Source organism: Brachypodium distachyon, chromosome 3 (assembly GCF_000005505.3).
Source record: "Brachypodium distachyon strain Bd21 chromosome 3, Brachypodium_distachyon_v3.0, whole genome shotgun sequence".
Lineage (NCBI taxonomy): Eukaryota > Viridiplantae > Streptophyta > Magnoliopsida > Poales > Poaceae > Brachypodium > Brachypodium distachyon.
The window spans coordinates 42453784-42470457 of record NC_016133.3 but is presented as its reverse complement, the minus strand read 5'-3'; the positions used below and the strand labels follow the sequence as shown (position 1 = coordinate 42470457).

At 42.1% G+C, this 16674-nt stretch overlaps 2 protein-coding genes across 3 annotated transcripts; one reads left to right on the top strand and one right to left on the bottom strand.

Annotated features, from left to right (window-relative positions):
* Positions 1-271: 271 nt before the first annotated feature.
* On the bottom strand, positions 272-5468 carry LOC100832879. 2 transcript variants are annotated; one of them, XM_003574738.4, is made up of 15 exons: positions 5063-5468; positions 4140-4267; positions 3953-4024; positions 3763-3876; positions 3234-3302; positions 3086-3142; positions 2469-2522; positions 2329-2391; positions 2167-2229; positions 1930-2091; positions 1688-1843; positions 1122-1202; positions 989-1050; positions 765-879; positions 272-662 (listed from the first exon to the last, which is right to left on the bottom strand). In XM_003574738.4, the coding sequence occupies exons 1-14, from the start codon at positions 5250-5252 to the stop codon at positions 795-797; spliced, it is 1356 nt and encodes a 451-aa protein (XP_003574786.1). In that variant the 5' UTR covers positions 5253-5468; the 3' UTR covers positions 272-662; positions 765-794. The 2 variants fall into 2 exon arrangements, with proteins under 2 accessions (XP_003574786.1, XP_024317770.1); XM_024462002.1 differs by lacking the exon at positions 989-1050.
* A 3078-nt stretch (positions 5469-8546) lies between these two features.
* Positions 8547-14262, top strand: LOC100832570. Its single transcript, XM_003574737.4, has 4 exons — positions 8547-9506; positions 10187-10594; positions 13210-13406; positions 13866-14262. The coding sequence occupies exons 1-4, from the start codon at positions 9023-9025 to the stop codon at positions 14109-14111; spliced, it is 1335 nt and encodes a 444-aa protein (XP_003574785.1). The 5' UTR covers positions 8547-9022; the 3' UTR covers positions 14112-14262.
* The last annotated feature ends 2412 nt before the right edge of the window (positions 14263-16674 follow it).

The window sequence follows — 16674 nt, the reverse complement described above, 5'->3', positions numbered from 1 at the left end:
AATATAACTCATCCGGATTCCTTTGAAACTACTCCGTATTATGTAGCAGAGGGTATTCCATAGGAATTCTGGAGTGAAACAAACATGAGATCATAGCACAGGTTTTCTCCGTCGTGCCATCCTTTGTCATATACAAACAGCACCGTAGTACACTTTTGTGTTGTTTTTATTCCAGAAGAGTACATAGTCTGTTGCCACCAGTGTACGTGTGCCATTCCCAAAACCAGTTGCTACAAAGCGAACCCCTTCTCGTACTTTACCTACCAAATTATACTATGTATATATGCATACAATTCCATAAACTTGAGAGAAATTTTATAGTGAGCACAAAAATAAAACCGCGCCACAAACAAACTCAAGCGCATTGACAAAAGTTACAGTAAGCAATTAAACAAACACTGAGGTTTAAGCCCATAAACCTCGGCAGAATGCAGATACACAAGGCCACTGCTGAAAAGGCCACTGCTGAAAACTAGTTCATACAAACAAGGGCAAAAAAGGAAACGGAAAATCTGGTGGTGTACAGCGTATTCCAAGTCCGGGTTAACCCATGATCCACAAACATCCTTCCACCGTGGCTTGGGATAACAGCCCCAGGGAAGAACAGTCTGAATTTTGCATAAAGATCTGGATTTCAACATAAATCCGTCAACGCATCAACCCTGGTATAAGTGTTTGATTTATAGCCAGAATTAGTCTCAGCAAAAGAATCCAGAGGCTCAGAATAGTTCAGGTTCCAACACTGATGGAGAGAGAAACAGTACCTGCAACCCTACATAGCAGTAGAAACTAATTTACTTCTCAGCATGTCGGCGCTTGTGTCTCCTGTTGCCATGGTTTCCATTGCCATCGCGAGAGGATTTCTTCTGCTTTTTGGTGCTGCATCAAGAGAAGGTTTCATAGCGATTTACAGATCGTATCAGTTCACACGAGGTCGGAGAATTAACAAGTACAATTGATATTAGCTGCAAAAATTGAACAAACATACCAGAAGGTTTCTACTAGAAGCCTGTATATAACAAAGACAGGTAAAGCCAGCAAAGCAGAAGCCTGTAAATAAATGGCTGCTTCTTAGATGGCTACTGAGTTGGCGTTTCTGATTGTTTTCCAAGAGTGCTTACCAGGAACCAAACCAACTCCTTCGTCGCAAGTGATTTTGTTACCTCATGTTGGTGCAGGTGATCCGAGATGCTTGCTTGAGCCTACAAAAGGAAAGCTTTTGAGATTTTCTCAAACTTAACCAACCAAGCCATTGCACCAGTGGGTCACCCTCTTTAGGCCATTATGCCGAAGAAGTTAGACAAGTTAAACAACAGAACTAATGGTGACCAACTAAGGGCACATCCAGTGGTGAGTGCATGCAGCTACCCCAGCATGCTACAACTACAGAGTAGAGGTAAGGCTAAACGAAGCAGGAGCACCAGAGTTGGATTTCGTTTTTGAATTTTTCTACGAGGTTCAGATGTTTAGTAGATTGTTTTCATTTTTGGAAGATGTTTAGTTTATCTTTCTTCTTCAGAGAAAGCATGCAACCATGAGCTCCATGCTTAGATTAAGGTGTGGCTGGCCGCAGCTAGGGCACAGAAGGAGGGAGCGGAGCTAACAGAGATTGATATTTGATACGTAAATTGTGACATGGATAGAAGCTGGCATATAATATGAATGAAAGAGGAAAATGGCCACAAACCTGACGATGATATGTAGTTGCAGACTCAAGAAATGTTCCATACGCATGAACTGCTCTTTTAGTATAAGGTTTAAGAGTAGTTCTAACTTTCTCAACATGTGGCTTAGTGACCTCAGCAACTTGATCAATGTAAGGTTTAGAGAACTTCTTTGCCTCCTAAATCAACAGTCAAATTGATTACACATCAATGGTTGCATATAGCTACCATAATAACAGCAATTACCATAACCAACCAACAATACCTGGAAGTAGGGATCAGCAAATGCTTTGAACTTTACAACATGAGGTGTAACAGTATCCCTCGATGCCTCATAAACCTCGAATGATTTTGTAGACACCTTTTCCACATAAGGTTCTGCGTTTTTCTTGAGCACGGCCAACTTTTCCTTAACAGGAACCAATTTCTTCAAGCAAAAATACTTATAATGTCAGTGCAAGATGAATTATGGAGTAAAATGCATGGATCCAATGATGCTTACCATCTTAGCAGTCTCGATATGTGGTTCGGCCCATTTCTTTGCATGTGCTGATTTTTCTGATGCCTGAAGAAATTTGATATGCAGACATGCATAAATGACTGACTTCATTTAAACATCACATCTTGGAATTGAAGTAAAACAAACTATGTCATTAAGAGCTACCTTCTGCAAAAGACTCTCCATGGCAGGTTTTCCATGTTCATTCCAGTGACCTGAGACCACATCCTACACAAGATGATCGTAGCACTGATGAGTGTGGGTAAACAAATGGCAGAGATGCATATCTTGTGGTTCCATCTTACCACATAGCGAGCAGAATGTGCCACTAACCAAGGTGGCAACCATGCTCCATGTACCTGAGAAAAAAGACGACATCATACATTATTTTCTGTGCCCACAACCAGAACAGAATCATCTAACTTTGAAAGCATGTCCAGAAGAAATTGTGGGTATCAGAATCATGATATGCACATTTCCTACATAGCGTAGAACAAATTGTACCAGCTAACCATCAGAAATTTCACAAGACTACTGAAATGCCACACAACAAATAATGTCCAGATGCATTCTTAAGCCATGTAGCTATTGTGCAAGCTAAGTTCTGTTGAAGTTCTCCTGATTCAAGACAGATAATACAACCAACTACCGTGTTGTCAGAAAGCAGTATCTTTGTAGATCAACAGTTACTATTGTTATGGGGAACCATAACCACATTTACAATCTATATATAATCTTTTTCCTGACCCTAATTTGTGAGTTCTTTCTAATGAAAGCTGAGTTTAACAAAAGTGAATTAGTCATCACAAACAGGTTCCAAATGTAACTTGGCCTAGAAAAAAAAAACAGGCGTGCGCAAGCCAGCACACACGAGCTGGTGAATAATGTTACTAGCAGCTGTGATTGTAGGATATATGATTACCGCTGTCAGCTGGTGTGACTTAGTTGTTGCTTCTAGTTGCAGCCTCATCAATTCCTCCTACAGATGAGAATAAATATGGAATAAAATGATCGCAGAACAACCATAAGGAAGTACACTAATAGTTACTCGTCTAAAACATATTGCAAACCTCAGCAACTTTAAGAGCACGCTCCGTCTTCTGGATTGCACGTTTTTGCTCCCCACTTGCCTTTTGGAGCTAGCAAGGATAAAATTCAGAAATAAGAATAGTTCGATCGTCATCCATTTCAGTTCAATGGCTAGTCATCACATGGACCTTCAATAGCTTTAGAAACTAAATCTCAAAACTAAATTTGGACTTTTGACTTTAAGGCGTAGTGTTCAATATATGGAACACATAATCACTTGACAAAGCTGCATAAATTGATACAACTTTTGGTGAAGTTAACGAAAATATGCCAATTTCAATAGACTTCACTAAACAATTATTTACATTGTCATGAGTTCATGAATAATGAAGAGAAGAGAAAATACAGATACCACTCAAAATATATAACACCAGTGTTACATATGAGAGATATTGACCATAATGCGATTGTAGAGACGATAGGTTTATGTTGTTTTACAGGAATATATGACCCTAATAAAATTAACAATTACTTTCTTGTCCAGAAACTAAAGACTAGGATTGCACTTACTGACTCAAGCTTTGAGTTCAAATCTTGCACTTTCTTCTCCTCCTTGTTAGCTCTAGCCTCAAGTGCTACTCTCTGGCTACTTTGTGCTTCAATCTCCTTATTGAGCTTGTCAACCTAGAATAGCAAAGATAAGAAACCACAAACTCATAATGACAAATCATAATTATTCTTTAGCTTTCATCTTGTATACCTGTTTCTCAAGCTCAACAGCCCGGGCAATGGCCTTGCCTGCCTGCTCCTCAGCAGCTACAGACCCCTTTTTCTGTACATGGAGCAGAAAGAAGTCAGCAATATTTTTAAGAACACAAATTAATGTATCAGATATACTACTCTCTAATGCTTGAGAGGAATCTTCGTATATCTATCATAACCCATACCTGGAGAGATGTGATCTCGCTCTGCAGAGTAGCAATCTTCTGTGACTTTTCCGCAATGGCCTTCTCCAGCTTCGTGATGGCATCATCCTTGCTCTTCAGTTCCTGGGATCTCCCTGCGATGCCTGACTCTGTAGTATGCAGACAATCAGACTCATCTTACTGGAAGGAACATGACGTTCAAATTCATCTTGTGCAAATTGTATAATTGCCAACAAGCCCAGCTTTTTGCTGAAATCAGCTAATCTGGCATGCCAAACTCATGTAAGTAGTTTTGCCTATGTTTCAACCAAGGTGCTGATTTTTGAAGTGAATTCCATGGGGAAAAAATATGGAGAATTTTAAGAATAAAAAAAATCACCTCACCAGCAAAAGCACGACTGTACATATCCAATCACTAAAGTCAAACAATCATCCCAAAAAAGCAACTTTTGTACAGTAAAACAACATTCACAGATAAAGGGGGGAAACTGCAGGCTTCTGCTGAACCAGGCAGAAAGTATGCAAATTTGGTCAGAATTGCTCACAAGGATGCACCATACGACGGATCAAAATCAGCACAGTAACCACCGGGGTAAAAAAACAGCCGCAACAAGCCAATTTGATCCGTTAAGCCCTGTGAAACCAGGGGCACCTCAAATTAACCACCGACCAACTCACCACGTAGACACTAAACTCGTAGCTGACACAGAATCCCGGGCAGCTTTGTCACCAAATCTTACCTCATCGCGTCGAATTCCCCTAACACTAACTCCTAGTAAACCCCCTCGTTCCACCGTCAATCCGGTGAAGCGTGACGACAGATTAACCCAGCCAGTCCAGGTTCCCGCGCACGAATCCAGTATCAACGCCAATCCCCTCACCCTCACAAAATAGAAATCTTTGAAGATGGATTTTCGAACCGAGAAACAGGGCACCGGACTGACCTAACTCGGAGATCTTCTCCCTGAGCTGCGCCAGCTCCGCCCTGAGCGCCGCCGCCTCCTTGGCCCCCGCGGCGGCGATCTCCCCCGCCCCGACGGAGTCGTCCACCACGGCCACCTCCTCCGCGGCCGCGCCGGCCACCACGGCGGCGATCACCAGAACCGCCACCGCGACGAGCCTCGAGATCCTCATCCTCCCCGCCGCCGCCTCAGCAAGATTCGAATCCAGCCAAATCCAAATCCGAATCAACCAATCAATGAATCCAGCCGTACCGCGCTTGCCTTGGGTTCTATCGACGCCCGCGACCGCGAGGTAGGGAGGGACGAGTTGGGTAAGTAGCAGCAGCAGAAGAGAGAAGAGAGGAGAGGTGCACGGCTCGTGCGCTCCGTTCGTGTAAAGGGCATGTACATGTCTTGTCTCGTCTCAGTCGTTCCACGTCAATTAGCAAAACATGTGCAATGGATTATTTTTTAGTTTTTATTTTAAAATTAATGTTTAGTTGAATAAAATTAACTAAATAAATGCTAAGAAAAGGTGAAATCTAATACAACGGTAAATTTGTTTTATCTTTGTTTTATCATTTTTTTAAAAAAAAATCATCTCTTAATTAAAAAGAAAGAAGGCTTGTTATCTCTTCAATTAGCAAAACAGGTCGGTTATCTCTTAGTGTTTTATTTTAAAATTAATGTTTAGTTGAATAAAATTAATTAAATAAATGTTATACAATAATAAATTTGTTTTATCTTTGTCTAAATATTTTTTTTGAAAAAATCATCACTTAATCAGAGAAGAGAAGGCTTGTTATCCTGCACACCATCGTACACGCCTAATCGTGTCGCGGCACAGCACATCTTTCCTTCCTTCGGGGAGAACGCGCGCCCCACGTGGCGGGCAGCGGGGGACGCCGTGCCGTGACGTGGGAGAGTCCCTGCCCAAGCACGTCCTTGTCCGGGTGGATTTTTTGGATACCGTCCAGGACACGTGGCCGTGCTAGCGTTGTCCTCCAATTCTTCCTTCTTGTGCATGTTAGTCTAATTACTACTTTGCAAAAATGGGAGCAATTTTCTCTTGTTGTTATTTGCCATGGAGAGCATGCAAAGATCTCTCTTCTCCGCTTTGTTAGGAGCGCAGTAGCACGCGAAGATTACCTTCTCCATTGTTAAATCGCTGCTGCTGCTGCAAAAAGAAAAGGAAATATACTTATGACTCATAAGTATATTTTTCTCATAAGTTATGAGAAAAATAATTAGCTGCAGGGACAGGACGGGTAAGGAATGCCAACTACCACCGTCCATCGGCACCGAGCCCCGACCTCATAAAAGCCGTGCTGACCCTCCGATGGCAATCGTACAGCGATGGGCAGCGCGTGGGAATTAAAGGTGGCATGATCTGGTACTTGAGGACTGATGAATACAACGAGTTCGTTGGCATTTAGGTTCCGTTTTAAGCATCGGGGCCCATCGCATATCTCGCCATTCAGTAGAAATTTTGAGCGAATGCTGTGGGCAGTGCAGTGTTTTTATCCCCTCTCCGTACAGAAGAAGAAGAGGATGCATTGGTCAGTGGTTCGGTGTTCAAACACATCTTCTCGTGGATTTTATTCTTTTTTGACGAGGTAGAACAACAACTTTCTTGACTTCGAGACAGGCTATACGTTTTGTGTTCGGACAAGTAAAAGTGCCGACATGTGCAGTGCTTGCTTGTCTTTCTACCGTGGTGCCTCGAAGTTTGACTTCGTCGTGTGTTGGACGTACGGGAGAAAGTTAAAAAAGGAAGGTTGTCACTAGCTCGGAATCTCGTTTATCTTTCGAGAGGATAAAATAGTAAAGCTTGATTAATACTCTAGGTCCAGGGGTAGTAAAGACTAAAGAAGGAAATTTCATCACGAAACCCATGGCTTGGTAAGTGGAAATATGTTTGGTTCATGTAAATCATGGACTTGTTATTACCATGTCCTTGTACCATTTTGAATATGTTTGGTTCAAACCATGTCGTAAAGTTATAATCCTTCACATAGCAGCACGGTGATTACGTCTTTTTTCCAGCAAAGTGCAGGTACCAAGAAATTATATGAACCCTTTTGATGTGACGTGGTTGCGGAAACCAGGTTCCCGTGGTGGCGTGCCTTGTCCAACAATAGCGTGTGGCGTGAACAAAAATGAGAAGTAGTTCCGACAAATGATAAGATCACGACTCTTCAAGTACATGCGTGCAACATGCGTCGTCGGAATTCCCAAGCCTGCTCGGGGAAAGGAAAATTCCTGAAGTCATGGCACTACCGGGTTTAGGGCTACCCCAAACCCTGAACCCCACTCTATGGTGAGTAGTCACGTGTTAGATTAAAATGTGTTTCCTATTAAGTATGTTCATGTATGGCAAGTTTAAAAAAATAGGATGCATCATTTACAAGTGATAGGTTAAACTATTTTTGCGTGCCAAGTTAAGGTAATGTCTTGTGGCATGATTTTCTCATAATAAAGTTTTGTTCGTTCGGAACCCTAATCACCATATTCCCGCTCAAACTCGTATATACGGACATTATATTCTGTTGTAATGGGCATTTTTTGTTTGTGAAACGAATTTTCTAAAACATTTTCATGAGCGATGGAATAATATATTATTTAATTTTGCTTCATAGGAATATTTTTACATAGACTTTATGAACATTTTTTAATAAATTTACATAAAAATGAAATCGACCTTTTTCTGGCACGCATACTCCCGATTACATTTTTAATTGCTAACCACTTTTGCCACGTGGTCACGGACACTCGTATACTGATGTCATCTTGATTCGAACCATTTTTTTAGTGGGCCAAGCGGGTGTTGCTCTACGAGTTCGTGGACCACAATTTCCGTGGGCCGAAAGAGGATTAGGCTCGTTGTGGGCGCGTATATGCTATTGTTGGCACACGCAACGAGGTTGGCACAGGGAGATCTGGTCGCCGTGAACGGGCCTGGGCCTTTCATCGTGGAGTTCACATAACGCACGGGTGAAATGAAAATGCGGCGAGGCCTTTTATCTGCATCAGGCCGGGGAACTAGCCGTCCAGGCTCCAATTAGGCCTACACTACTACTCCCTTTATTCCAAAATATACCTCGTATAGATTTGTGCACTTAGACCAAATCAACTCTCGTTTCTAGTGCCTAACCACTTATATTAGATTAATAATAATAGATGTGGATAGTTATTGGCCGGGTGCAGATACTAAAAAAAAATGAGCTGTATCGTGGGAGTCCTCTGTTACTACTAAAACCACTGCACGCTCTCTCGATCACCGCACGAGACGGGCCCCACCTGCAGGGGTATCATAATCGCGGAGACCCAGACGACAGGCGTCGCACACCCCTCTCTGCGCGGTGTCCGATGCACTTCGGTTCCCTCCCCTTTCTCAAAGCATCATCCCATTCGAAACCCCTCTCTTAACCGCAGGTTAAAATGAAATTTTCGAGCCAAGCCAAAACGGTAGTCGGCGCCCCCGGTGTTCCAACGACCCAAACCTCGCCGACTCCCTAAACCTCCCTTCGCCCCCCTCCCTGCCCTGGCCCATCCCGCTGCCGAGCGCCCCGACGGCCCAACCACGTAGCTTGTCTTCCTCCTCGAGCGAGCGCCGCCACCGCTGCCGAGCGCCCCAGCCCCCTCGCTCGGTCGCTCGTCTTCCTCCTCGTGCGAGCGCCTCCACCGCAGATATCTATCTCCCCTGCAATTCTCTCGTTCCCGACCGTTTCTCCTCCCATCACCCCACGAACAGATCCCGCCCTTTAGCTTCCCGTTGCATCTCCTTAATCTTCCCCAATTCGTAACTGAGGCAAAAATCAAGGTAGGGCGGCCGCCCTACCTTGCCCTACGGGTCCTCCGCCCTTGGGCCGAGGAAAGGAGCGAATCCTTCTTTTTGTTTAGTGCTGTTTGGCTTCTGGAGGGGGGGGGGGGGGGGGGTGTTAGGAGCTTCGGTCGGGCTTCATGGATTTCTTCAAGATCAAGAAGTTTGGGAAGGGCTGGAAGGGTGGCAAGGGTGAGGAGGAGATCGTGGAGTGCGAAGAGGACGTGAGGTCTGGGAATGTGGCATCGGAGGGTGACGTCTCGGAGGAGAACCCTGAGGCGGTGGCGGCAGGTGCGGGTGCTGGTGTGGCCAATGGGGGATTAGAGGGTGGGGGAGAGGAGGACGACGACGAGGATGACGATTTCATCACGAACGAGGTGAAGCGGAGGCTCAAGGAGATTAGGAAGAACAACTTCATGGTGCTCATCCCCGAGGAGGAGAATGGTGGCGAGGAGGATGGGGAAGGGGAGGAGGAGGAAGAGGAAGGGAGTAGCTCGAGGGAGTGGATGGAGTCGGACGTGGGTCAAGGGTTCCCGTTGTCCGGGTTTGACTCGCTGTACGATAAGTACTGTCAGAGAATGGTGGCGTTTGATAAGATGCTCACGCAGGTCTTGAAGGATGCAGGTGAGAATTATAGCAAGTTGTAGTCTCCCTTGTATGGTTTCATGTAGTTTTGGCATGTTGAGTTGAATGTGTGACTTGATAAACCCTTGCTATGTTAGTCTTGAACAGAGTTCTCGGTTATCGCTTGTCGTTTGTTTCAACTACATTATTTGGCCCATTCAGCTGCGTGCATTATTGTTTCCATGGGATAGATTCTAGAAATCACTACTGTTATGCTACATACATAGATATAGGATCATATAATTAATAGGTAGGTTCTTATGGTAATTGACAGTTTCATTTGGTATAATAATAATAATAAGTAATGTGTCTTCCGCAGTTTGTTGCGACCGATTTCTCAGATTTCACCTTTTTGAGTTGGGTTCAGCTTAAAACCATATAACTTTTGTCGTCTTGATCCTTGAGCTTGAAGAGTTTGTCGTGTTTCCACAACTCTTTGCAATGCCAATAAATCACAATATTTTCTCTGTACTAGTTTTCTCTTCTGCATATGCCACTGCTTATTGGATTGTTCTTTGGGGACTTGAAGGTTCCATGTCTTTTTCTCTGGTGTAGTACTGCTTCTCCTATGCATGTAATATAAATCTCATCATATTGTTTTTTTGGCTATTCTATAGAGTGCAGATAATTGATTAACCATGTCTTTGATCTTTCTAATGTTTGATAAACAAAATTCCCAGGGTCATTCAACATCTCAAAAAAGTCACCTAGATCAGCATCCAAATTGGCATCAACATTTCGCAGTCTCTCATTCAAAAAACGGGATGAGCTCCAGGAGGATTCTGAGCGTCTTCAGCAACAGCAGAGCGAGGATGACCCATACCAAATACTTGAGACTGCATATGTTGCACAGGTTTCCTTAAGCTGGGAGGCTCTTCATTGTACTTACATGCACCTGAGTTTGATACTCGCAGCACAGCCTGAGAACCCCACCACCTATAGCTGTGCTGCTCAAGCATTTCAGGAGTTCCAGGTTCTGTTGCAGAGATTTATTGAGAATGAGCCATTTGAGCAAGGTTCACGAGTTGAAATATATGCACGTTCTCGGGGCTCCTTCTCAAAGTTACTTCAGGTCCCCACTTTTCAAGGTACGTTACTTTGGTTTATAGTTATTATATGTTTTAAAACAATGTATCCTATCATTTGACGTTGAAATTGATTCCTGTTGGAAGTATAATTTACTCAGTCCTCTTGGAGACGTACTTGATATGTTTTTAAGTCAACTTGCATTGGCACGCTGCGACCTTATTCAAAAGCCACTATATTTTCTTGGTTGATTTTTGTTTTTTGTTCCTATGTTCTGAATTCTGCTGGATTGCCCAGTGGCAACCATCAAACTGTACTTACCCTGCTGATATACCATCTAAGTATCTTTTAGCAAGCTCCAATAACCATAAACGCACACCCTGATTGGATGTACAAACTACACCATGGGTTGCCATTGAAATCTTCGCAATACATTACCTAATTTGCAGGTCTAGAAGTACCACTGCCTTGTTTAGTGGCATTCAAGATATTGTACAGTGTGATGCAGTCATCTGACAGACTTCTGCATCCTTTGTCGTAGGATGCTCCCGTGCAACACAGCAGGCCGCCCATGCGTATTTATTTATTTGCTTTTGTGGTTTATTTATTTTTCATGTACCTGAAAGATGGACCTTTATTCTTACTGGTACATCTGATATCAGGTCAACTTGTTCTTTTCCTCATCCATCTAATTACATTTTTAACTGTTTAATACGACAGTACATTGTATCCAATCAGACAGACTGGTATTTCCCATTGGTAGTTTCAATTGCCCTTGCCCAAGAGTACATGAAATGTGGTACTGAGGTGTAACAGGATGGTGTATTTAAAATAAAATCGGGAGTGCATTTATAATATTTTCTTAGATAAGTTCGATAGACGTAAATAACTAAGAATAGAGAATACCTTAAATTTCTGATCTGAGATAAATTTATGATCTAACACTGTTTCTGACGTGCATTTGTGGCATAGTCGGTACGTTTCAGGATTTTCAGGCAATAACTTATATCTGAAATGACAATTACGGTTAAAGCATGCATTCATTGGTACAGTTGAGATTATAGATGGCAACAATTGCATTTCAGAGTTTCAGCTAACTCCTCATATTTTCTGTTTCAAATGCCTCCTATGTTTAAAAACAAGTGTAGGTGCATTTGGTTATCAAAAAGTCTGTATAACTATTTACATTGGATTCATGAATAAATGAATATCATATTGTCATGTGGTATTGCCCGGGAATACGTGTAGATTTTGTCTTAAAATGTAATATTAAAAATATCTTATGTTTTATGATTATACATCAATACAACAGAATGTAGTGGTCAAAGCTGCATTTTGTGGACCGTTTCCGTCTAGAAAGTTATATCCTAAAAAATGGTGTGATAAACTTTCTGCTAGTATGAGGTGACATGTAACATGAGCTGAATCTCACGCTATTGTGAGGTAACATGGTTCCTACTATTGATACTTGTTATATGTATAGCTTTGCAGTAGCGCTTAAGTTTGTGTTATTCTATTGGAAATATGTCCCCCAAGTATAATCTAATTGGCAATATTTGTCTCGCTTCTTCTACAGTCTTAATCATGGTGGAGATGGTTAAGGTTTACTATGTTGTAGAAGAATAGGTGGTAGATCTAAGCATCTTGTTTGCACACATGGAGCATGGTTGTCATATTAAATGAGATGCAGACTGTCCCAGTGTCCCCCTTTGTAGGTTATATGGAGTGTTATTCCTTTTAACTAGCACTAGGCGGATAGGACAGTAAATAGATTTTCATTGAATGTCCTACACATAATGCACATGCTACAGGCCAATTAAATCTTCTGTACACTGTGCCACTATTAATGGTCAATGATGTACCATGTTGAATCTGAGTTCTTTTCTGTTTCACATTCATGTAACCAAGGAAAACACCAGTCAGTTTTATAACATCACCAATTTCTTTGAAGATGGTAACACCTGAACCCTATAATTGCTTAAGAGCCACATGCTGCCTACTAGAGCCACATGTTGCCTACTATTAAGTCCATGCATGTGCCGAGCCTGTGACTGAAGTGGTGCACAGAAGTTTTAAGAGCATTCTACTCGCAAATTTTAAGAAATGTCAGTATACCTGGGAATGAACTTCCTCATTGATTGCATATAACTTCGACTTTTTTTGTCAGTCTAGACTGGCTGCAGGACTTGGTACATGTATACATTTTATTAACTAAATGCAGCTAACAGGTCAGTTGAAAGTTGAAACAAACTTTCTGCTCACATAATACTTTGCTAAATAACCAATGGATCTTTACCGCTGTAATGTGCAATGTATAGTGTGTAAAATCCTGTACCGAAATCCTTTTGTCAGAGTTTACCCTGACCATCCAGTAAGGCAGCAAGTACTCAGTGGCTCAGTGCAATGAACTCTTGAAGGGCTTTTTCTTTCTTTCTGTGACTTTGTTCCTTGTTTGGAAAAGAAGCTTCCTGTCTTGGGGGATAAACTTATATTTTGGAACTGTTTGTTCTAAGTTCGAATAATGTTTGTTTTTGGGGGATAAACTTTGGTGAGGTAGGCAGTTAGAGCACCCTTCTATCAGTACCACTGCTTGTACATTATTTTTTACATGCGTTTGTATAATCACTGCCATAATCATTTTGATGTCATTGCTTCCATTTCTGTTTTGTCTATTCAGTCGCAGACAAGAAAGATAATGCTGAAGACCAAATGGAACCATCAACTTTCGCACCTGATCTCATCAAATTATTAGAGGAGTCTATCTTAACTTTCCGTCTTTTCCTGAAGAAAGACAAGAAAAGGAGTAGTGTCCTCATGAGCGTTCATGGTCATACTGGAAGTTCTATCCAGCAAGTTCAATCCTCTCTTGACAAGGTTAGACGTAATAAATAGATGTTTTAATTGTGCTAGTCACAGAAGTACAAGCACTAGTGCTTGCTTTGTTCATCCAATTAATATGAGAGCAAATCGCACTAATCATAAGCATGCATGGCTTCCTTGGTCTACTAGTGTGTAATTTCCCTAAATAGCCTTTCATTAATTGCGTGTTTTACCTCTTCTCGCAAAAAATTAGGGCTAGCGCCGAGCCTATACTGTGTGGCGCCAGGGAGGCTGGTGTTTTGGAGGGAGCCAGTTAATAAATGTTGCCCTAATAAGGTTACAAATGCCAATAGTTTATGTGCCCAACTTGTGATGTTAATCCAGTATGAAATAAAACTTTTGAAGCTCATTTGCCTGGATATGGCAGTTGCTTCCTTCAAAGTATGTGTGATTGAAGTGTTTGCATGATACTACCTACTATTTGCTTGCTAATGCTTATCTCCGCACCCGCAGAAGGAGGTGAAGGTGAAAGAGCTATTCAAGAAGAAAAAGGGATGGAAGAACAAGACCTGGCCAACCACAATGGAAGAAGTGCAGCTGCTGTTTGCCCTGACCGACATCAAAGTTGTGTCGAGGGTCCTGAGAATGGCGAAGCTCAGCAAGGAGCAGCTGCTGTGGTGCGAGGAGAAGATGAGCAAGCTTGATCTCTCTGACAACAAGCTGAGGCGGGATGGATCCCCTATCCTTTTCCCCTGCTGATGCATTTTCCGTGCCATCTCGTTAGGGTTTGTCCGTGCTAGCCTGGCTGCTTCCTGAGCTGATACATTGCCTACCTTATGCTATGTACATTCCTTTAGATCGAAACATGTATACTAAAAGTAATAATGCCTAAAAAGATATTGTTCTTACATATCCATGGTCCGTTGCTCTACAACTAGCTTGAGGTTTTATGCAGCATGGCGACAACACATATGGAAGCCAGGCAGTGGCTAAAAGTAAAACCTGAAAACCGACGGGTAAAATCTGAACAACGTTGCAAGCTTTGAATGGAAATTTCCAGCCGAATTTGCAGATGTTGGCATATGAAGAAGACTTGTCTCATGTTTGGGCTTTGGACCAGCGTTGTGGTGGACCCCTGCAAGCCAGTTTCTCAGCTGTATAAACCCAACTGGTGGTAGGCCTCTTTTGCAAGTGAAGTTCGAAATTCTTCAGCACCATCATGATCATAACAAGCATCAGCCAAAGCTCATGAACACAACAAATGGCTGCCACTAAATTCCTGCTGCTGCCCCAGCCTTCAATGGTGGGGGTCATCAATGTGGTTGTGTGTGCCTGCATCCATGCATGCAATGTAAGCAAACTGGCTGATCATTCACTGTGCTTTGCAATTCATGTGCCATAAAACTTCACCGTGCAGATTCCTCTACCCCTCTCTCCATGGACCACATTGACACACTATCACACTACCACAGTCTTTAACAGTCTCTAGTCTTGCAATACTTTGTTGTGACTTCTCTCAATCTTGAGATGGGAGGGGCTCCATTTTGACAGTGATGGCATGGATGCATCTGCGAACACAGCAACCCTTAATGGAATTCCTTGGTGTAATGCAGAGCCTGCTTGCCATGCATATGTACCAATTGGAGGCAGCAGGTCATGTGATGGAGTCAGGAGTAGCCATTCTTCAGTGCTGACTGAGAGAGCAGAGATACTTTATTGTTTTCTTTTTTTTTCTATCTTGGTACAGTTCTTACCAGGAACAGCACAAGTACAGTTTTGTTTCCTCTCTCAAGTGGATGTGATTTGATTTAAGATGGTGGTTTTGGTAGGTAATAATAATATGCATGGAAAAGAGTAGCAAGCCACATATAAACTTCATTTGGATCTTGACTAGTTGCCATGAGCAGGCATACTTGAAGCCTTGGATTTTTCTGTGAGTGAGCTGTGTGTGAACCCTCCAACTTGAGTCCAGCTAGGCTACTGATACTGTAGACTATAGAACTATATAATACAGTACATTTGCAGAAGAAGGAAGAAAAGCTATAGCATAACATGAAGATGAGATATTTGCTGGCTTCTACAGTTAGCTCTTCGATCTTGCGGACAGAAGAACACTATGCTATCATAAACCCATGTAGCTAGATGCAAGTCTGGTGAGAGTAAGCAAGAAAAAATAAATCATGCCAGCTTTTCCTGCAGGGTTTTCAGATAATTTAAACCAGCTGACCTTAGATAAATGCATGTCTAGTACTACTGTACTGGTAATTGCATTTTCAACGGGAAAGGTGCTGTTACAAAGAAAAGGGAGTCTAATGACAAATTGACCAGCAGATTGAGGCTACAGCATAAGCATGCATGTGTTTCATTGGACAGGTACCCAGTGTAGTTGCTCTCTCAGTCTTTCTTTTCCTTTTATTTTAATTCACTGTGGTGGTCCACATGGTATTGATGAAAAGAGCAAGTTAAGATTCTTGTTGTGTCCTAAGAGCAGGCATTTGATTAAGGTTAGCCCTGCACTGTACTGTGGATCTAGCAGCAGTAAAATAACTAAGGCAAATTTGGCCATGTTTCTGGCAATCATGTTTCTTCTGATCCATGAGACTTTGGGAAAAAAGCATGCAGGGGCCTCTTGTGCTTGTCACTTCTCATGTTTTGATAATGTCAAACTCTAAGCAGACTGCAAGGCTGCAACCAGAGGATCTAGCTAGTGCTGGTATGAGATGAAGAACTCTTCCCTTTTATATTTTTTTAACCAGGATAAGGGCAGAAAGATTTTTTTAAATGTCTTGATTTAACATGCACATTTTGTGAGCTTTCCATGTTATTGTTCCTTTCAACTTCCAGAAGTCTGCAGGTTCAGAGTTCTAGAGAAACAGTTTGGACTGGCAATATATTATTTCCATGATCATTCTTTTTGAAAAGCTCTGTATTACCTGAAAATGTTCAATTATTCATGTGCTCAATTTAGCAATGATTATGTGAGATAATTAAGCGAAAAAAGGCTATGAAGGCTATCCTCTAGTGAGATAACTGGATGAAAAGGCCATCTTTTACTTGGGAACATTTTTATCTTGCCTAGTTTCCTTTTCAAAAAGATTAAAAGATAGATAAGGGTCGTAGTTTTCCAATCTAGGGTGGTGGTTTTGGATGAAGAAGCACCAATCTTTGAAGCATCTGTGGCAAGATAAAGGTGTGAGAAAAAGGGTTTCAAGAAGGGGAAAAAATAATCCAGGAACAAGGACATGTGGAGGAATCTTTCATCTCTTTTGCTTTTTTCACCTCTGAGCTAGACAGAGAGGAAGGCATGCTAAACAAACTGGGC

Coding starts and splice junctions, on each gene's coding strand:
- LOC100832879 (XM_003574738.4), bottom strand. CDS start 5,252: ATGAGGATCTCGAGGCTCGTCGCGGTGGCGGTTCTGGTGATCGCCGCC. Junction 3,143..3,233: donor GTGCTCTTAAAGTTGCTGAG/GTTTGCAATATG, acceptor TCTCATCTGTAG/GAGGAATTGATGAGGCTGCA. Junction 1,203..1,687: donor CAACTACATATCATCGTCAG/GTTTGTGGCCAT, acceptor TTCCTTTTGTAG/GCTCAAGCAAGCATCTCGGA.
- LOC100832570 (XM_003574737.4), top strand. CDS start 9,023: ATGGATTTCTTCAAGATCAAGAAGTTTGGGAAGGGCTGGAAGGGTGGC. Junction 9,507..10,186: donor GCAGGTCTTGAAGGATGCAG/GTGAGAATTATA, acceptor CAAAATTCCCAG/GGTCATTCAACATCTCAAAA. Junction 13,407..13,865: donor TTCAATCCTCTCTTGACAAG/GTTAGACGTAAT, acceptor CCGCACCCGCAG/AAGGAGGTGAAGGTGAAAGA.